We start from the raw sequence: 22,983 nt of genomic DNA on the forward strand, positions 1-22,983 counted from the left end.
CTGTAAAAGAAAACAGGTATTTCAGGAGCCTTACCACGGCAAGTACAGAAACTTATACACCAAACAGAGGTACAGTATTACTGCATGCATGTTCATTGTTAGCGAGACAGAACTGATAAACCAAACATTCACAAATTTTAATAGACAAAATCATGCAAGTGTGCATGAATGGCCCTGAGGAAATTGCTTGCATTTAACTGTACAACAATACTGCATGGACTAGTCACTTATTACAACACAGTAATCAAAAAACATGCATGTCCATTTAGAGAAATAAAAAATAATGACTATGTAATAGAATTATTTAAAAAATGAGACCAACTTGCAATCATTTTTAAAAAACACACTGATAATTTGTGAAATCCCAAATTTAATCTATAACAAACATTATTTGTATGTTAAATAATTAACACAGAAAGTATATTCTCAGGCTTTTCTTCTGTGTTTTTTTTGAAGTTATGTCAACATTTACCTGCAATAATCTATTTTTATTTCTAAACTCTTTAATTCCCTATTGATGACAAAAAACTACAATTTTAAAATGACATTTAGTGAAGTTGCATTTAAATATACTGTGATGAGAAAAGTCCACAATACTACTATTATTTGGAGTCAAGTCCAGGATAACCAGAGACTTGCTATCAGAGAAAACAATTTAGAGTTGCTATTGAGAGTAATTGGTAGGGACTTAAAATATTCCAAACTCACATCAGAAAAACAGCAATATTTTTACTTTAGAGGTGCGTCTGTTTTGCCACATAAATTACTGCTGGGCCAGCCTTTCTAGTTTTTTAGCAAACTTTAAGTATATAGACTGCAGCAATACAAATTTCACTATGTCCTAACATATTCATTTTCAGCACTGGAAGAAAATTCAAAGGATCTGACTTTTGACTAATTTTTTTTTACCAGATCTTTCAATTACCTTGAATCCAAGAAATAAGATTTGTATGGGTAATGTACATCACCTACAGCTGCCAGTTGTCCCTCTGGTAGATCAAATTATTTGGGATTTTTTTAACTTAACATGTATGTGGTTAGAAAAAGTGCCACAAGAAGCATGACAAACACTAATAACCTCCTGCTCAGTTCTCACTTACACATACTCTACATCTCAACTTGATCATAATAATTATGTTTCTCAAGTTGCAAACACTTAAGTTTGCAAGTGACAGACTAAATTCCATCAACAAAGTACACTACTGCTCGAGGGAAAATACCCCTTCCTTATAGTCTGTGCTTTGAAAAGAAATAAACCAGACATTCTCAGGTGAATTTCTCCAACAAAATGTGTATGACTAAATCATAACAAAATTATTGTTAAAAAACTACTACTCTTTGAATTTTCACAATTTAATTCATCATTAGCACAAGGTCAAATCAATTCAAACAATCTTGAAGAGATCTGATGGCAAATTAATCATTATTTTCTCAACTGATTTATGAAAATTAATTTTAATTAGTTATAAGGAAGGGATGTGTGAAGGATTTCATAATGAGAAGTCCCTGCAACATCATCTAGTAATTGATATAATTAGAAGCAGTTCTAATTTCAGTAGTTCAGAAAACTGACTTACAAATTAATGCACTAAGAATTCTTATTCTTAAAGAGATGAAATATCTAGTAAGATAAAAGACCATATTTTTATGTCATCTGAAGTGAAATTTTCAAGGCTATTAGTGTTCATCAGCATCACATGCTGTGTCTGGGAAGGTAACACTAAATGAATTATTGGAAAAAACATACACATTCAAAATGCCATGAAACTTGAAAACATTGAAATAATTATAGATTGATGGGCCAGATCCAAAGAGGACATTAGCTGTGCTCTAGCAGGAGAGGTGAACACTCACGTTCAAAAGGAAATCCAAAAAAGTTTCCCACTCAATTTCTGCTTCACTTCAAAAATGCTTCCCTTTTAATTCACCTCTCCTTGGGCAGTGGTATAATGCACAAGTCCACATCAGCTGAATGTGGGGTGCTAAATCTGAGTGAAATTGAAAATCCAGATGGAAGGAAGAGGAAACTACCTCAAAAGATCCCCCAGCTGATTTCATTTTAAAAATACAGTTCTAAAAATTGTGGATCCCAGCTTCACAAGAGACTCATAGTTGCAGGGTTTTCTCAGGACATGGCTTATTTGTATGCAACTTTTCAGACTACCTGATGATTGTGTATTTTACATTAAACCAATTGTTACACTTTAATTCAACAACCACTATAGAATAGGAAGGAGTTAAAAAGAATCATCAGAGCAAAACTCAGGAGAGCAGTCTGTCCAATTCCCAGTTATATGCCAAAACCACTGCCTTACAAGTCAGGCTCTGTCTCCTACTCTTCCTGGCCCCATGAAAATTTTATTCCTGGCAACCTAACCAAACAACTCCAGAAGTGTATAACGAGAACACCCTTTGTCAGACTGACCAATAACTTGGCACTCGCTACAGGAAATAAAACAGTCATAGAACACTGAATATAGTATAGACCTGAAGCAGAATACTATTGGTATAAAATAAAGTTATAAAAAGCAAGTGTGCTGCTACCATATCCTCCCTGTTCTTCAGCCCTTGCATATTTAGGGAACAGTTCCAAAGGCTAGCCACAACATATGATTACGCAAGAAGGAATTTATCTTGTAGTCCCGATCCAATACTTACCTTTGATATGGAGCAGAAATGCAGAAAGACTTTTCTGCTACTGGCAGTATCTCACTCTACATGCAGGTTTTGTGGATTATTCAAGATACTTGTTTTCCACAGGGATTGTGTAAGGAGTCTAGCTAGGAACATGAGGTGGGTTTTTGGTAGCCCTAGGTAAGGTAGCATACCAGAACTGTTTCAGCACCTGATTTGACTTGTTCATTGGATCTGGCCCGTGTTGAACGTGCGGAAAAGAGCTCTTGTTGAAATTGCTGCAGCTCTACCAACTGAAAATCCATGAGATTGAAAAATTTACCTGCAGCCCACGATGTGCCTGCTTTTCATCTCTTAATTCCCCTATTGTTCTCTTTCTAGCCATCCTGAGCTGGAATAGTCCAGCTAAAATAAAACTGCTGAATGAGAAAAGGATGCAGAAAACATTTGGAGAAGACAGGGTTTGAAGGTCAGCTTTATAAGATCAGAAGAAAGGAGAAAATGAGGAGAAGCATCAGATTCAGTTATTGAGAAAGGAAACATTCAGTACAATGAATATCTTCCTGTGTAAGCCATAATTAAGTATATATTTCAGAAAAGGAAAAACAGTGGTTAGGTTAAGTATTGAATTTTGAGAGTTTGGCCAACTGTAGAGAATCAATACATCTTCTAGAAGACATAATTACACTAGAATGGAAGAACACATTTTGTCACATCTAGAACCTTTTAAAGTCTACTGAATCCAGATTTAAATCTCAAAACCTTTTGAATAAAGACTTCCATGTGACTTTGAAAGATTCTGACCTAAAGATCACTGTATAATCTCTGTAAGGACTATTATGGAAGACACTTTTGACAGAAATGCACAGCATGTAACTTAAACATACCAGTTTCTTATAATTCAACAGAAGAAAATCATCTATTTAACCAAATTTTCTTCTGAATCTCAAGTTACTGCTAGTTTTTCCAAGCTTAGGTTCTACTTAATTCAAGTAACATAAAACTGGCAGACATTACAAGAAGATTTTAGTACATGATTTTACCTTGAATTTGTTGCCCACACTGATGAAACTGAGTTTCCCAGCTTTTTGTTTGGGATCCTTGTTGTTGTTAGTGTTGGCTTCAAACAACTGTCGAACAAACTTGTCCTTGGATTCACATATAAGAGATTGAAGGGACATGTGCAAAGCATCATTGTTTTTTTCCACAAATTGCATCTGAAAAGACAACCCAAGAGATAAGAGCACATTTGTTTTACTGTCAAAGTTACTTCAGTCTAATTTGAAAACTAAAGGAAACTTAGTTACATACTTAATTCAAAAATCAACAAGAATACATGGGGTAAATATTCATATATTATTTCAAACAACTTTTCAGTTTAATACACAAAACCTGAATGCCAGAGAAAAAAGACAGTCTTAAATGTAAAGGATGTTGTAGGAATTATGAAACCCAAAGGCTTGGTGCCTTTAAAGAGATCAGTTGGTTTTTTTTTGTCAATGACTATCCTCCTTCCATTTCCAGCACTCAGCACACCATCATCACCTGGGAGTTCTGAGAAGCTTAATTCTTCACTGCTTGTAATATCATTTAAGATCTATCGAGAAATGGGAATTAACGTGCACACTTAACTTGGTACATCTACACAGTTTGGAAAATGAAAGGAAAATAGGTTATTTTAGTAGTACTATGACTATGAACACTTGATTTAATAAAATATATTGTCTTTTCCTACAAGCTTTATATCCCTGGTTTATTTGAATTGGTTCACTAACTTTGAGAAGAACAATACATTACATTGAAACTCAGAGATCAATACGTTAGTATCCAAATTCACATCAACAAAATCCTCAATAGCTTTTGGTGAAACTTAATAGAGACTTTGATATTAATGAACAGAAGAGGCCATGACTACTTTGAAGAAAATGCCAATTTGCCAGATATTCCATAAAAGGGTGATAGGAGTCAAAGGACAAACAGGGGCCTCCAAAGTTTGCTTGAGCCATGAAGACACAAGGAATATGAATGCAGCCAAATAAGTGTCCCCAGCACAAATCAGACCATGAGAACTCACAAAAGTGCAGTGAGAAGAAAAAAAAAAAAAGAAAAAAAACAAAACCAAACAAACAAAAAAACCAAAAGCAAACAACAACAGGAAAATAACAGAAGTACTACAAGGGAGCTATTGTCCAAAAGTTTTAAGGCCCAAGCTAAGAAAGTCCCTCTGAGGGAGAGGATAAAGTCAAGTCTATTAACAGTTCCTGGACCTCACATCTGATTAGCTCTGACAGCAGACTTTATGTGATCAAATCTGTCTCCTCTGTTCCTGAAGACACTAAGGCATTATTAGTGTATCATGATGAGCCACATGGTTAAAAATAGAGAACCTGGAACAAAGAAAAATTGGTTCCAATTTTATTGGAATTCCAAATTTCATTTATTATTTTGATATCTACTCTAAGCAACCTCAGAAGAATCATGTAGTTAACACAGAGGGTTCAACTTTCTTATTTTTAAAATGACTCACAGAATCCAACTACTGCAAAACATAATCTTCATTCTTGGAGCATTCTGAAGTACATAAAGACAAATCCTTCAAGCATGTTTTTTCAATTGGCAGAAAAACCTCTTTGCAAGTAGTATCCTTCATACATGCTGAAGTTATACAAAACAACAGAGCATTATGGATCCTCATTTTATCTTAAACTTTTGGTTTTGAAAGTTGATGATCTAGATACTGGCTTCAGGTCCTACAATGTTTTTGTACAATAAGTAATAGTCAAAAAAGCACAAGAATCTGGAATGTATTTCAAGAGTAGCAATTTCAAGTATTTTGTATTTTTACACAAATAAGTTCATTGCCAGTATAAATGGAAGACACAAAGTATGATGGGGACTGTGTACAAGGAAAACCATGCTTCCAAAAAGGTACTCTTCACTAACAATACTTTTATTCACATAGTTTATTTTTCTCCCCAGAATGTAAAAACCTTTTGATGCAATATTTGCAGTAGATTGTGAATCAATATATTTAATATTGACACCATTACCTATAGATTTGAAACAAATTTTTACACAAAACATATGTCATTAAAGTGGGCTGTAACCTCAAAAGTGTCAATTCTGTCAAATACTCAAAAAATTGGTTTCAAAGTTAAGACATATCAATGTTTGAATTTCTGATCACAGGAAATTCTGTCATTTAAGCTATATGCACTGAAAAAATAGAAATGTTCTACAAAACACAATAAGCATAGTGTTCCATAGATAAAATTACCGTTTCATAGCACACTGCTCCTGCAAAGTGTCGGATAATAAAGCCTTCATCATCTCTGATATTTCTGTGAACAGCCAATTTAGACTTTCTAGGAATCTGGAATTAAGAAGATGAATTACAAAGAAGTATTGCAATGGAGACTAAGAAAAAATTTTTTCTTAAGAACACCACCATGATCTGCCAGGAGCATTAGGTATTAAAAGTCAGATTTCCTTTAAGTACAATTGTGCTGATCATTACCATTTCTGTCCAAACCATGATATTCTAAAAACCTAATTTCAAACTCTTCCACACTCTTAAATACATTGCATTCAAAATACAAGTCACCAGGAATGCCAATACCAGCAGTTGATTTGGTTTTGCTTTAATCAACACTTCCTGTATCATTCATTTGAGCTGATGAATAGTTTTGTTATATGAATAGGATTAGACAAGTTTAACATATGGTTTTAGATGGTATATCTTAACAGGTAAGCACCCAGCTGATCATGAACACGCCACCAGAATGTTTCATTGCACAGCAATTCAGGTAAGCAGGATTAAGTGGAAACTTAACACAAGGTAAATGGATGACAATTTTGGTAAGTGAATGATAAAGGATGGTTTCTTTTGCTTGCATTTTTTCAGCATTTTTTATCCCAATAAAATTCATGTATATAAGTTGCAACAATTTGCCTTAATCTTTCACACAGTGCTGCATGTTAAAAAATAAACAACAAAAACATTTTCCTAGTATGATCCCCATTTTCATCTCTGAAGTGCTAGCTCACTAGACATGAGTCAAACGTTCTTGAAAGCAAGCAATTTTTGAAAAGAACAACGAAATAACTCATCTGATATGAAACAATCTAAATTAAAATGTGTTTTTACTTCCTTTTCATGCTTTACATGCTAACAAACTTCAAATGTAGGTGAAGAATATGGCTTTAGTTTCAGCAGGATATTAGAATTGCTTGAAGCCTTCAGTGAACTTTTCATCAAATCCAATAACCAAACTTGTCCTTAACAAAGTGGTACAGACTGTGCAGACTGAGTGGTATGAGATTTCTTACGAAAGATTTTCATTAAATTGAAGTGTTACTATCAACTGTTCCAAGAACTGTTTCATTAAAACAAGACAGACAACAAAAATAAACCTACTGAGAGCCTGAAATGGTCCTTGTGTTTTTGATGCACAACTGAAGTAAAATGCTGGTCACTTGGTTGGGGAAGACGATTTTCTTCATCCAAAATATCCAGTACTCCTACTAATTTTGCTTCAATCAAATCTATTAATAAAAACCATATATTTACAAAAATTGAATACATCAACTCGTATCACACATGTAAAAGGTGCTGATCTGACTCTCTACAAAAGTACCTATGGAAAGCCATTAAACAAAATACAAGTCATGGAAAATCAGTTCTATATATCGTAATTGATACGTATAGTATATCCATCAAATCTAGATGTTCTGACTCTTGTGGAACGTGGAAGAAAAAGATCATTAATCAATGGTTTGATTTTAACTCTTGATCTCAAGTAGAAATTAATCATTCAAAAGGTGCCTAAGTCTTCTCACAGTATGATCGTAGGTCTTTATGTGATGATTGCTTCAATTGCTGGGGGAGATTTTAAAGCTTTTCATCCACATTTCACCACATGTCAAAACTAAAAGGTTGATATTTCCATTTGATAACATCATCCAGTGAGAAGTAGAAACTTGTTTCAGGAAAGGCAGACCAGACTTGAGCATACAGCAGTGGTTTCACAAGTTTAAACAACTGCATTGCTTTGACCTTTCACATACATATACCAAAGCCTTGAAAGCTGACACAGAAATCTATGCTCTTGAAACTATTAGACACAAACTCACAGTTTTGCAACTTGCTTCCATTCTCTATGAAACTGTTCTTGTAAGAGGAATTTTTACTACCAACTTTTTCCTGTGGAAAGAGTGAAACTGCTAATGCTTGTACTGCAGCAATGGCTATGAACTCTTAAGACTGTAAATTGAATGAGGCTATATATAAAATTATATAATTACTAATGCTATGCATATTTTGCCTCTTCTGCTTAAATCTTTTCATCCATGGTAGTAACAAGAAGCTTGACAATTCAAGAAGTACATACCTATACAGTCCTGATTATCTACATAACGAACTTCATTAACCCCCAGGCCTTCTTTCTGGTAAAGTTCTTGTTCCTAAAGTTACCGAAAAAATGTAATTGAAAACACCACTCTTAATTTTTTTTTAACTGATCAAGAAAAAAACCAAAAATTATAATAAACATGAGGTAATTTTAAAAAATATAGCATTAATCAGAACACATTTGAGAATTTCCTTACACATCTTAATATATTCCAACTTTAACACCTGAATGATAAGTCTGTTCAAGTAAATACTTCCATTAGGTATTAGCGATTACCCAGTCTCTGGATACCTCATTGCTGGTTTTCAAAAATCCACATTCTTTTTTGACACAATCAGATGTCACATAATATGGAAACAGTACGTTGAATGATTTTTTAAATTCAAATATAATGTGTAATCTTATAAAAAGCAGTGCTACTTCAAGTATCTCTTCAGGAAAAAAAATTTCTCAAATATAACAGTAAAAAACCAAATCCTCAAATATAACATAAAATATATCATACCTCTTTCAGAATTCTTTCATTAAAAAATTGCTGCAGTTTTTCATTACAGTAGTTTATACAGAACTGTTCAAAACTGTTGTGTTCAAAGTACTCTGAAAGACAGAAGTTAAACTTTCATGATAAAACAGTGTTCCAAGAGTTTATATTAAGTAGTAAATAAGAGAAGCTTCACAGTGCTAATATTTAAAGATGTGTGCAGATCCATAGCCATTTCTTTCAGCAAAATGAAATATTTTTTTACAGATTTCCAAGTTGTGCACAAGGCATTTAAAAATACTGCAGCAGATGATATTTCTAAGACAAATGACAGACAGTTGGCAGCGGATCAAAGCAAGATGCTACCAAACAGTGAAATTGTACCAATACATACTTACACATCTATGATACAACAGGTTGGCACAGAATATCAAAGCTCTAAAGACCTGAAATCCAAAGGCTGTTCCCCTGGACAATCTTGGCAGGACTTGAGCCCATGACAAAACATGCCCTGTTTTAAATTTCAGTGAGCCAAAGGCAGCAAAAGCTTTACAAGAACCATCAACACCAAAAAGAAAACCCTCCCACTCTTCATTATAGAATTTGTTATTGAATCTTTGGTGGGAAAAAGTGACAACTAGAAATTAGTTTAAGTATACTTACCAAAACCAGCTATATCTAGAACTCCAATGAAGAAAGAAGAAGTTTCAAATGGAAAACACTGGTTTACCCTTTTCACTACGTGATCAAACAGATGACTATACACAGTTTTAGCCAAGGCATCACGAGCATTGTTTGCTTGTTCCACTTTCAAGGGTACCCTAAAAAAAAAAAAAACCAAGATATAGATCTTATTTTTCAAAATTCCTTACTGTGAAATGCTGAGATTAGACTCTAAACTTAAAAAAAGCATTTCCAATACTGTAAATTAGGACCTAAACCACTCCCTCCCCTTGAATCTCTAGGCCAAGGCAGAAACAATCTTGTCAAGTTAGAGCATCTTACCTGTAAAAAAGAATAATATTTTGCCACCATCAGTAGAAATGAGATTTAGATGCTTTCCTAATTGTTTATTAGATAATTAGAAACTGTATTGACCATTTCCAGAGAATTATATTTAAAATATATACATCACCATCTACAAAACGTATTTCTACTATTTATCTATGACTTGTTTTGTTAGAATAAAGCTTATAGTTTAGTTTTTGTCCTGGCATCTTTTTTGCTCCTCACCCCATCACACCAGGAGGATGAGGGCGAACAAGAAGCTGAGAAGGAACACAGTTGGAACAGCTGACCCCAACTGACCAATGGGGCATTCCCTAACATATGGCCTAATGCTCAGCAATAAAAACTGAAGGAAGGAGGAAAGTGTGGAGGGGGAAGAAGCCCCAGCTAGGCTTCCTTGGAGAGAAAGTCCTTAGATAAGAATTGCTTAGCTGGAGAGACTAATCATAGAAATATTCCCTTGTTACTAGGCTCCACACCTGATCTTCTGGTACATTTCATTGGTTATAACTTCCTGGAAAACCTTGGCTATTGGTCCATTTCTTAGGCTACTCAAAACCTGTAAATCCCCTGTTTAGACCTAGCCCCCATGGACTGTGCTGTGGTTGGAACCCTTTGCAAGGACAATAAACACCTGTGAAACATCCAACCTGCCTTTCCTGGTCTCTTCCCTCTGCAGGGGCTAGGCTGAGTCTTACCTGAGATACCAAGAAGATCTATCTGGGTACCTCGTGGCAGCCAGGGGTCAGGCACCCCCATACCCCGACAGCTACAGGAAAGGGGAATGATGCTACAAGTTTGAAATTTTTTCTTCCCAAGTAACCATGACACTTGATGAAGCCCTGCCATCCTGGGGAGCTGAACACTAACCTTCCAATGGGAAGTGGAAAATGAATTATTGGTTTTGCTTTGCTTGCACATGCAGCTTTTGCTTTACCTGTTAAACTGTCTTTATTTCAACCCATGTGTTTTCTCATTTTTACCCTTCCCCATCCCACTGGCATGGAGTAAGTGAGTGGCTATGAGGGGCTGAATTGCCAGCTGGAGTTAAACCACAACAACAGCTTACCCATATCCTTCACTTCCCAGAATTCATAAGCACTAAACTAACTAATAATTACCTTTTTTTTTTTTTTAATTTCTTCAAGGATAATACTTTTGATGCAAAATCATGAGAGTGATGGAGATTATTTTCAGTCAAAAGTGACTGGGGTAAGGTATGGAACCAGAGTCTCCATTCCCAAAGGACACTTGCAGCTACATTACATTTGATAGTAATTAGCTTTAACACACAATCTTGTCTTCCACTAAGCATCTATCTTAAGGTAATGAGTACTGACAGAAATCTCAGCTTATAAATAGAAGGAAGGTACCTTTGCATTCTGTTCTGATACGTTTAAGAGATCAGAATGCTAATTCCCATCATCTGCAGACCTATTACATAATATAATACATTAAAATAATTTATGCTTTTCACTTACATGACAAATAGCTGCACTGCTAGAGCATGTATTTACAAAATGGTCCGAGGTGAAAAAGCAAATTCTGCGACTATTAAATACAATTCTAAAAACTGCACAAACCCTTGTTATTAAATTTCAGAGTATGCAGCAAACACATATGGAAAGAAAATGTAACCCTGCAATGTATTTTGCACAACTGAAAGTTCAGAACTGCGAAATAAGGCTGAAAGTGCCCTGAGACAGTAGACACACAAGAGCCCCATCACAGAACTGACGTTCAGAACAAGTAGCTTTCTTCTCACGAACTTGCTTTCCCTCAGCTTTTCCTTTCTTTGGTATGCACAAAGAAAAATGAATCTCCTTCTTTCTCTTGTTTCTTCCCTGATCAGGAAAAGATAAATTCTCCTTTCTTCAGTTCACCTTCCTTCCCTCTCCTCCATTCATCAGCTACTTGAATGGAATAGAGAAAAAAAATGGCAAATTCTAAGCACTTTGGTAAGGCTGCAAGAAAAAACCTTGTTGATCTTCATGCCAATCTCTTCAGCAAGGTTTCCACTGAGCTAGAGTTTAAGACCTGGGGGAAAGCACAGATGGGGTAGATTTAACCTGTGGACAACTCCATGCAGTTCCCAAATACATTCCAGAACAAAATTAATTTAATCAAAACCATGAATAATTTGCCTGTGATTGACAACTGAAGGAGAGAGCAGGTGAAGCAATATCCATCAATTACTGTTATCCAATATGGATGGTTCATAAATAAAGTAGCCTGGATGAAATAACCCTACCCAGTTAAATACTCCACATAATTAAAGAATATAAGCAGCACATTTGTAATTTGAGAAAAGCTAAAGTTCAAAATAATGTAGAAAAGTATTTTTTGAAAAAGTTTTTTCAATGGACGCTTCATTAGCATCACTAAAAAAATACATTTTGGTAGAAAATGTACTGCAAAAGAAGCTGGAGGACCTGGAATGATGCAAGTTAATTTTTTTTACCCTTTAAAATAATTTAGTTTGTGATGATAGAGTCCTCTGTGAAAAGTCTTCTTGGAAAGGAAGAAACTGAGCAAGAGAGGAGCACAGTAGCACATTTACAGTCTAAAAGAAGCACCAGATTTTGAATCCTAACACATTATTTCTCTCTGTAAACACACTTCACATGGATGGCAAAAACATCATCCAACAAGGTAATTATTACGGGATTTTGGGAGACAAGGACAGATAGACGTAGCGCAGCTGCCGAGTCCCCCAGGCAGCTCACTGCACATGAGTATTTAATGAAATTCAGAGAGGTTGCATTTAGCATCACCCTCCTACTGTTCCTTGTTGGCTCCACTGTGCCCAGCAGAACAAAGCCTTTGTTATACTCTGAGTGATTTCAGCCGAGCTATTTATTCACTGTGACCTATTAGGACTCACATGATCTACTTGCACACAAAAGGTCCCTAAGAAAGAGAGAGAAATGACCAGCTCTTTGGGTTGCTAGAACAAAAAAAACCCACCAAAATAACAAAACAGTGTACTGTCAGAACTCTAATACTGACAGCTGTCAAATAGTTTCTAAACCACACTATCACAGAAAAAATGGTGTCTGTTTAACAAATACCTAAAACAGTCCAATCCACTTTTCTTGTAGGTGTAGTAAGCCACGTGAGAAGATGATATTGGTCTATTTATTAGGATATGTTTGCTTTTAGATGCACAGGTTTAGGAAATGCTAGTGAAAAAGGTTTAACACTCTAATCATTGAGATGTTGAGTCTGCTGAACTCATTTTTGACACCCCCAAAATAAAAATAAGATCTGCTGGCATAAAAACACAACTCCTTATGTTTGCAGACTTTTGAAACTGCACAGTGCTAATAACACTCCAGGCTTATAAAGGATAAATATGCTGATCAGAAAATCTTTACAGTTTTAATCAAAAATGTAAACTCAAAGCTGCAACAAAAATTAAGAAATCTTCCTTGACAGTGTCACCTGAGAAGTGATGACACGGTGTGCCTCATAATGGTGGTGGCTTGATATGTCCTACCAAACATTCTCAAAAGGAAAATAAACAGACAAACCTTATGTATATATTACATGTACAACAGTCAAAACTAATCTGTTCTCAGAGGCTGAATCAGCAGTTCACTGAGAACATTTTCAGTGGAGTGCCATCTGAATCTGACATGGATACAATTTATTCAAAGCCCTTCCACTTCTATTTAACGCTTTCACTTAAAAGGAATGTGAAATTAAGGGTATTCTCAAAAAATGGGCTCTAATAATACTGAATTAAGAAAGCAGAAAATCTTGCTAACAAGATTAGCATACAAAATTATTTTCAAAAAATTCATAATGTAAAAATCCACAAGATATATTTCAGTAAAGGAAAGTAGGTTACTGGTAAACTGAGGAGACTTAAAAAAATACAAACGCAATATGGAGAATAACCAGGTAAGCAGTAAGTGAACCTAGAAAGATCAGCAATCACTGATCACTTTTACTGAATTCAGTAAAAAATGTTATTGACTTTCAAAATCTGCAATGTTCATACTGTCATGCATTACTATGGGTACCATCTCTACTGTATAATATGCAATTTTCTACTCTAATGTTATCCACAATACTGACAAAACTTCTCCTGGGTGAATATATCAAAGATTTTGCTGTCAATTTAGACATGGTCTGGAAAAGAGCAAGTAGTAAAAACTTGGTCAATATTTTTCCTGCAAGACCCACATCTTCCTACACATTAAGCTAGTAAAAAAAGGGAAAAAATTACTTGTAACACTCCATATCATCTGATAAGGCAGCAAGACGACAGTGACTCAAAAGTCCCCAATTTCTAGTGACTGGTGTGGGAGAGAGAGGAGGAATTTACATTGGGCAGGGAGAGAAGAATTTACTCTCCTTAAATGGACTATTGAATACACAATTAAGAGGTCTACATCTTAAGCTTTTAACTGAATGCAGAGTAACACATCACTCTACCCCACTCCCCTCAACATTACTTACCATTTGTCACTGCATTAGAACTTTTTCCATAATAATGATTTCCAAAGTAAATTTCAAAAGACAAAATACACAAAGAACTCAAATAAACTCTATTAATACAGATAATTGTAAGTTTCATATAGTAAACTTTTGGCATGATGTGAATAAATTATTTCCAATTCACTAAAACAATCTGATTGTTTCCATAAGTGAATAATAAACATGTATTCTTCTAAGGAGTGAATGTTCATTAGGTTCCTAATTAAAAGATTTATACATTTAGCTGAACACTGAGAATTACTTTTAATGTGCTCAGAATTGCTTAGTCCAAGTTCAGTTATTGATGTTTCCTTGAACTTCTGAAAATACTCAACATAGAAGACTAAACGTTAAAACATACAGATCAGTGGCAGACAGCTAGCATCCCTGACAGCTTGCCATGCTAGGATCAATCTCAGCAAGAGAAAATTTGTGGTGGAAGGTAGCTGTTTTTCATAAATAAAAGGTAACTGTATTTAAAATTCAGTTTTGCAAGAGTTGTAAATTTCAGTTTTGAAATGTTATCACCAGTACCATATTTATACATTCTTTATTCCTTCTCTATGTGCATATAGAAAGAAATCACTATCTTGCTTCTGTGCCTAGGAAGTTAACTTGATAATAGCTTCAGAAAAAAAAAAAAATCCAGAATAACTCACTTTCTATCAGTGTTTTTGTGAAACATCACTATCAGTCAATATTAAATGTGTGTTCACCAAAACCAGCAAAAAGCAGTACATTTCTAGATTACTACTTGCAGGGGTGTTTTTAAAGTTGAAACTTGATTTCAGAAGAATTAAATACGGCAAACACAAGGACACTGATCGCTCGGACCTTAAGAAGGGTGGATATACTGCTCTCTAATTAAAGTAGCCCAGCTCTAGTGATGCTCTCGCGGGAGCTCGGTGCAGCCCTCGTGACAAAGACTCAAATGTCTTCTGAAAGACTTCAGATACCGCATTAACATTCCTTGATAGAGTTTATCTGACAAACCTTCCAGCACATCAAATTTCTGTGCAGGCTGTGGATTTAACTGGCTGGCTGCTATTCTTTCTTTGGCCACACAGCGTACTCACTGACACACGAGAGATTTTACACAACGGCAGGAGTTACTTATTCAAAGTGTCTAGTGCCGTAAGCCTGCTAGCCTTCAGCACTCCGATTTCTGTACGGGCTGTACCTGGGCCTGGTAAGCCATCAAAAGAAGAGCTTGGGCCGGGAACACCTCAGTTCACCCTGATCCTTTGGGTTTCAGCTTTTGTATTTTTCAGATTCTCTGCTGCTTAGTGTGTAACTGTGAAACTTCGTATCAGGTGTTAGTTCTCTTCACAGGGTAGTTAGACAAAACAATCCCTTCCCAGCTAGAGAATCAAGGACAACTGGTACCCAAAAAGCATAAACAACAGCGAGGGAAAGGGGGCAAGCCGGGGCGCTGAGACTTCATAGCCTGGGGTTGTGATTGCACAACTGATCCCAATATGTAGATGAACCAAAATCCATGAAAGTGTAAAAAGTCATGACCGGGATCCTTCTTGGACTTCATTTGGGCGTAGCCCCGGCCGGGATCTTGCACTGCCCAAAGTGCATCTTTTCAATAAACACCTATTTTATTCCTTTTGCTCTGTCTAGTTTCTGTTCCAGGTCAGCCTTTCCAGGCAACAACCCCTGCAGCTGGTTAAGCGGGAGCGGGGCCGCTTGTGCCGGTGGGTGGGTGAGAGAGGGGCAGGGCGGCCCCGGCCCCGGCCCCGGCCCCGGCGGCGGCACTCACTTGATGACCGTGCCCTTGGCGCCCCCTGCCGTGGTGAGCATGACGCGCGTGGTGAGGCTCCCGCGCAGATCGTCCTCGTCCAGGCCCAGCAGGGCCGCGCAGCGCTCCAGCGCCGCCTGGCTCCGCGCGCGCGGCGTGCAGCCCCCTGCGGACACACAATGCACCGTGAGGGAACTCACCCCTGCCGCTGCAAATTACCTCCTGGCGCTTCGGTTCTCAAAACCTAGAGAGCCCCTCACAACAAACACAAAAATAACACCCCGCCCAGAAACTACACGTGAAATGCTGTATTTCTACAACACCGTCCAGGTTGCTTATAGGGAGGAACTACCCCACAATGCAAAAGTGCTACAAACTAACACTAGTGACTTAAAACTTTGGAACTTAGCTATTCCTGTAATCCTCCAGGCTCCCTTGCTGTGCAGCAGAATTGCCTGCTAGGGCAGACTCCTGGCACTTGGATTTCTGAGATAAGGCTCTGTAATATCTGAGATAAACAGCTGAGAGGTGCCCTCCCTGCTGCTCTGCACCTGCCTCTGTGCCAGCAGAGATCTCCAGCTGGAACACCATCCACTTCAGTAAAATCTAGCACTGATTTACGTTAATTTCCTGTTGCTCACAGTAGGGTAGCAATAGAAATTTAGAGGGTCTCTGTTAAGAGACTGCCTGAAGCAGTTCAAACTCACACCCTGGGTGAGGTGAGGGTAGAACAAAACATGTATTTGGAATTTAGAAGTTCAATACATTCATTTACATTTTAGAAGTTCAATAATTTATTCCAGAATAAAAATGGGTCTGAATTTCAATATTTAGAGGATGTAAGTTCTCTGGTGATGTTCCCTGCTCTAAACCCTGACTTTCCTTACCATCTGTGGTTCCCACTCTTCTTATTCATTTTCTCCTCAAACTGACATTTGCACCTCTTACTCTTCCACCTTGTCAGTGCCTAAACCACAGCTCACAAACGCCCAAACAGGGAAGCTCTCTGGGAAGTTTACTGTATTGAGCTACACAAAGCCACTGTGCATCTCTACACCTGCATCTTCCCAGATTCATTCTCATTAATTATGTTCATTTCAGTTATCTTCATGAAAGTGGCAACAGCAGGAACTGACACTGGGGAGGTTCTTCTGATTTGATCTACAGAGGGGAAAAAAAACCAGAACAGCTCACCCATGTGAAACCCTTAGGTACCCAGTCTGAATTCAGCACTGGCCCTGATTTGACACATGGGACTAGAGCCCAACATGGTCTCTTCTGAACAGAATGTTTTGTACAGTACTGTGCCGATTCTGTACTTGGGGTCAGGAGCTAGTGAACCTGCAAGGTTAGCACTCATTTAGTTCATCATTCAGAGTACCTTTCAAAATGTTCTTTTGTCTGCCTCTTCCAAACTGCACCAATAGTTATAACATACTTGAAGTAGGACTAGGAGGAACCAATTTCACTCTATCTATAGACCTAAATACTTATGTTTTCTACTACAGGTGTATTTGTAGTACATCCAGACCCAGAGGAATCAGTCCTTCAGGAATATATAGACAGCAGTTCTCAATTTAGAGTGGCTGACTTCAGTAGTAAGGTAATAAGGACAATTCCCAAATCATTAATTCTCCTTCATCAACCTTCATGCACATTCTGCAATTAAGTCCCAACTACACTTGTACTGCTTCATCTTGTGAGCAACTTCTTCAAATTAGGAAGTCATATTTACCTAAGCTTTTGCTGTAACTTTTTTTTCTTCACCTCTCAAAATACTAATATGCTGTTATTTTTGGAAGTCAAAGGACATAATGTCATTCCCTACAGATGGAGTTGCTAATTTCTAATTTCAAGATATTTTTGTGATATTAGAGAGAAGTAGGACTTTAAAGCTATCATTAAAATACAAGTATTGTTTTAAGACACAAAATGGCTCTTTTCTTTATATCAAACTTTTCACTGAACGAGTTCTTCAACAATTTCAGGGCAAGCCTATTTGCTTTCAGAGCACATAAAGAAGAACAACTTTAAAACAAACAGGTAAACTTGACTTTAAAATGGGGTGAATTAAGATTGAGTTACCCACGAACACAAAGAAGCTTTCAAAAGCAGTAATTCACATGCAAAGGAATGCCTCTAATCAAGAGGCATTTTCAGTATTTTTACAAAAAACTATTTATATTTCATCTAACCTGAAGTACTCCCAGCTTCCTCAAAATCAATATTCCCAAGGTGAAGGACACCAGCCACTACTCTAAAAAGGTCAAGTTTTTCTTCATCATCCAGTCCAATCTTTTTCATTGCTGTGCACATTCTGTTGAAATCTCCATGATCATCTAACAGTGGATCCTTCAAGGAACCTTCTTTAAGATACTATAAAAGAAGGAAAACCAAAAATTCTATGTAAGTGCTTTAAAGTAAATGTAAGCAAATATTAACAGCCAAGAATAAGTCATAACAAAAAGCACACAAAAGCATGCCAAACTAAGTAGAGATTCGAGTTCTTCATACAATATAGGCTTCGCAAGAACCTTAATTTATTTTAAATTGTTGATACTTGGAAGCATGATCTTCAAACTTTAAATTCAAACCAAACTTCAAACTATGTTCAGAGAGCAGAAGCTAGAGAGAATGTGACTGCTGAGGACAAGGGAGTATAAGATAATGAGCAGAGGGAAGGAAAACTTTGGCTAATGGAGCTACTGGAGCATTTAATACAAAGGAGTCCTAGCCCCCAGCAGCTGAAAGAAGATGGAGCTCCTTGCAATAGGATGACAGGACAGGAGTACAGGACAAATCAGAACCAGGAGAGTTATCCCTATTCTAAACAGACTTATTTAGAGAAATACACTAGTTAACTTTTGCTGGTAATTAAGAAACAGAAAAGTTGTTTGCAGTGCTGTATGGGTTAAGAATACTAGCTATGTTCTGAAATACTAGTTTTAACATTTTGCCGATTTTTCTAATTTAAACACATTGAAAGCTATTTTAGCTATAAACCAGTTTAAATAGTAGGAAGTAACACATCTGCATGCAATCAAGAAACTACATGAACATGCACAGACTAAGCTACATTTTTACACTTATTTTTAAATGTTTTCAATTAAAAAGAGTAAGTAACCAAGTAAAAGTCTTGTTAATGTCAAATAAGCTAACATGATTTTTATCAAAACACCACATGCATCTGAAAAATTCACTTCACACAACATGTAGGCACATCAATAACATTAAACTACATGTTAATTATGTAAAATGATCACCTCATCTTCCTGATAAGGAAAACACAAAAATAATTGAAGTATTAATTAACTATTCCAGCTACTTTTATTCAAATAAACAATCTGAATATTTTTTATGAAATGACAGAGCAAATACTAGATTTCCAATTTAAAAACCTGAACAAGGCAATATATTTCTTGTTTAAATGGCTGTATTAGGTTTAAATATCATTTAACTCTGAGCCTTCAAACAGATATGGCAGCAACATATAAGTATTATATAGTATCATATGTTCTGCTACTTCATGTCATATATATTTTCAGAACTATTCTCTGAATATGTTTTAATTTAGACAAACACTTATTTCAAATGAAGTCTTCTCTTATTTCAAGTCTGTCAGAGGACAATTTTATAACACCCACCTGTAAATCACATTAATAATAGGAGATTGCACAGGTTCGTCTTCCAGTAGCAAAAATAAGTGAATGTTGATACTCTGTGCCTACTCATTACAATTCATCATGAAAGGCAAATTGGGCAAACTGAGGCATAATTCCCCAGTGCTAGCCCATATGCTTGACAAGAATGAAGTATCTACCAGCTTTCTGCCTCACAGTGATTTCATGCAAGGATTTTTGTATGTGACTCCCCACCATCCCTGATTATAGAAAACAGCCTACATTTAACAACAGAAGAGAGGGCTACATGCTCAGTGTTACAATAATACAACCACTAGAAATCCAGGGGTAGACTTGACAATGTTGACATGGGCAAATGAACTATTATATAGCCTCCCATAGCTAAGCATGAGCTTCAAGACCAAGTTATGAAAGAGATGGCATGGCCACTTGGTGGAAAGAGGTTCTTGTATAAAGTTTTGTTGGTATTTTTGTCAGGTATATGGGCAGATTACCCTGCTAGTGAATCACAAATATGGATTTGATTAATATTTGAAATATCTTTTAGCTACACAAATGTGAATTTCATACTTTGAGTAGATAAAAATTTTATTAGAGAACAGAGTTTTAATTAGATGTTTTAACAACTTCCAATTCATATATGCTAATAATTCAGAACAAATTCTTTAGTATGCTAGTGTGAACAGTTCAAAGGTTTAAGTGCTACAAATTCTGGTAATTCCAGTTCTAAAAAATGTAAACAGAGATGGAGCAAGAAGATATAAATGTTTTGACTTTCATCCAGGAAATACCATGCTCCAGAATAACTAGCAGTTAATAGTAAGGGGAAAACAAAAACCTTTAAAGTGCACTGAGGAGGAGAATATAGTCATGGCTAGAAGTGAGGTTGCACTACTGATTTATAGAATAGTTTGGAGCATCATTTCAAAACTCCAAGTAGTAGAAATGGCTGCAGGAAAAAACATTGCTTCTGACCTATTCCTACCAGTAGTTAAGATTTTAAAAAAGAAAATTACAAAAGTATTAGATTTTTGTTTTCCACAGAAGACAAGTTGCATCATTAAGTGTTACATTATTTTAAGAATGAAGAGGAAACCATTTTATATACACTATTCCATTTGGGATTTTATGATGCATGTTAAAATGTATTTCTAGGGCTGAACTCCAAAGCAGAGTTCTGAATACAGCAGCTTTGAGAGTACCCTCTTAGACCTATAAAGATGTGTAAAATGAACACTTCAATCCACACTGTAAAACTGTAATCACTTGCAATTCTGTCTCCATTACTTAGCAATATAAACTAACTGAAGATATAAACATACCTCAGGACTTTTGCGATTTTGCAAAATCTGCTTGTCTGTTTCTTTGTTAGCGAAGAATCTGGTACAGCCTCGATTTAAATACTGTAACAATAAAAAAGTGGAAATGCATATTTAAAGAGAGAACTAAGGAAAACATATGTTTTTATTTAAGGCTTCCCCTGCATGGCTTGATTTAACCATATGATGCAAACAACGTGGTAAGTTCTCCTAATTCATTCCTTGGAAATGTATGTATTTGCATCTACAAAATTAATAAACTGCAACAGTACCAAACTTCTATTGAAAGTTTCTTGATTTTGACAACTAAAATACTTTTTGACACAAAAGAATATTCATTAAGTCACACAATATTTCCTTACTTTTTGATTCTATTAAACATATTCAAAGAGTCCAGGATCATAGAAAAGACAACCAAAATTAGGAACAAAAATTAATTTTCTGGCCTATAAGTAATATGAAACTACTAATTTTTCTTCACCAAATATTTCTATAGGTAATAGAAGACATAGTAAATTAAAAAGCCTGACGAATATTTAAAGCTTATAACATGGTGTCCGCAGAAGCCTTATTTAGAACCTGGCTTCTGATATCTACCTCATGTTTATAGTAATCACAGATTTACTGTTTTTTAAAGCAGACTGAATTTAGATTTAAATAATTACTGTTGCTTTCAGCAAAATGGGATCGCCAGTTTTTTCTTTCTGATTTGTTAATCTGAGTGTAAGAACTCTGTCCAAAAGCTTGGACAGAGCTCTTTGTCTGAAGGAAGTGAACTGATTCTTTACTCTTTGATAGAACAAAGATGTTTTCTAATAGGTGAACACAGACAATTCTACTTTCCGATTAAAATTTACATGCAAAATTCCAAAACCCCGTAATATTCTTCAAAGCATTTCTAACAGCAGAAGAAAACTTGGTGACAAATTTAATTTTAAAACAAAGTGACAGCTGTTCAAAGCTAGCTTGGTGTTTAACAAAGTATTGTAGCTTTCTTTATCAGCCAATAAGAATGCAAAGCATATTTTAAACACAATATATCACTGTTTTACAGCCTTGCTAACACAATCCCAGAAACTGGGGATGAGAAGTGAAAAAGGTCATACTTTTCAAAAAGAGAGTGTGGAAACTTATCTGACAGGTTGAGAATGTGAACCAGCATGGTATTAAATGATAACCTACATAAAAGAAATTTAATCACAAGATAATGGTTTTCATTTGAAAGCTAAAACCTTGGGGTAAATTTATATATTATACTGGGGAGAAATTATATTTTTAAAAGAACACAAATACACTGTTTCAAGTTATCATACAGAACATCTGAATACCATTGTACTTGGGTTTTGGTTTGTATAGTTTGTTTGAGGTTTTTGTTTGCCTGTTTTGTTTGGTTTTTTTTAGTGAAGTACAACACACTATTGTGACTTCAGCAGCCCAAACATAAGGCAATCTGACTTTTCTGCCTGAAATTTCTGTGAAAGAATTTCAGCTTCTCATCCTCATCTACTGTTCTCCTGGTACAGAATTACTCCAGGTACAGATTTAGTGTGCAGCTTTACTTTCAAAGTCATGTGATTCATTCCAAGGCACAAAGACCTACAAGGTTCAGCACAGGGTTTCCTCATGACTTTAAATTTCTGAAAACTTCTGCAGGGCAACCTAAAACACGAGCACCCAGGACTGCACACTTTCATGTGGGTTGTGCTGGAGAATGGTTGTGTAAGAAACCTGCAGAACTGCAGGGCTATTTGCATAATCCTTGGCCAAATAAATTCTCACTTCCCCAGGGAAGCTGCAGGGGAAAGATGGACGAATACAGAGGCAATGGCCATGAGTGCTCCTGCAATCCAGAGGACAGGTCAGGCAGGTGCAGCCAATGCAAGGTTTTGGTTTACATGCCCAGAGCAATGTGTCCCTATGCCATGATGGCCAAATGGATGCAGGGCAGGAGATTCCAGGGATCACTTAAATCAAAGGGAAGCAAACCCAAGGCGTAAAGAGAATTAAGTTGTCTTTTATCTTTTAATAATGTTATGCTCCTTTGGGGAAAAAAAAAAAAACAAAAAACTAAACAAAACAAAAACAACGAACAAAAAATACCCCTTACATTTCAGATGGTCGTATTTCCAACTAAGTGTACTTTAAAGAAATCAGGCTTGAGTCTTAGAACTCAAGCTAGCCCTGATTTGGACTTTGACTCAATACACCATAAGGTTCAAGACAAGGGGCACAATAGAGCCAATGCAAAACTGTGACT

At 36.2% G+C, this 22,983-nt stretch overlaps 1 protein-coding gene across 3 annotated transcripts in view; it reads right to left on the bottom strand.

The window, feature by feature from the left end:
• MYO6 (myosin VI) overlaps positions 1 to 22,983 on the bottom strand; it is a 109,731-nt gene that overhangs the window by 31,886 nt on the left and 54,862 nt on the right. For 2 of the 3 annotated variants that reach the window (XM_033054172.1, XM_033054170.2), the window contains exons 10-18: positions 20,730 to 20,810; positions 17,962 to 18,142; positions 15,788 to 15,932; positions 9,190 to 9,347; positions 8,551 to 8,642; positions 8,025 to 8,097; positions 7,052 to 7,179; positions 5,912 to 6,007; positions 3,678 to 3,851 (exon numbers count right to left, since the gene is read on the bottom strand). In XM_033054172.1, the coding sequence (XP_032910063.1) occupies positions 3,678 to 3,851; positions 5,912 to 6,007; positions 7,052 to 7,179; positions 8,025 to 8,097; positions 8,551 to 8,642; positions 9,190 to 9,347; positions 15,788 to 15,932; positions 17,962 to 18,142; positions 20,730 to 20,810 (1,128 nt within the window). Of the gene's footprint in view, positions 1 to 7; positions 3,109 to 3,677; positions 3,852 to 5,911; positions 6,008 to 7,051; positions 7,180 to 8,024; positions 8,098 to 8,550; positions 8,643 to 9,189; positions 9,348 to 15,787; positions 15,933 to 17,961; positions 18,143 to 20,729; positions 20,811 to 22,983 lie in introns of those variants that run through there. The other variant, XM_033054171.1, reaches the window with a different exon arrangement.

The sequence above is a fragment of the Catharus ustulatus genome, chromosome 3 (assembly GCF_009819885.2).
Source record: "Catharus ustulatus isolate bCatUst1 chromosome 3, bCatUst1.pri.v2, whole genome shotgun sequence".
Taxonomy (NCBI): domain Eukaryota; kingdom Metazoa; phylum Chordata; class Aves; order Passeriformes; family Turdidae; genus Catharus; species Catharus ustulatus.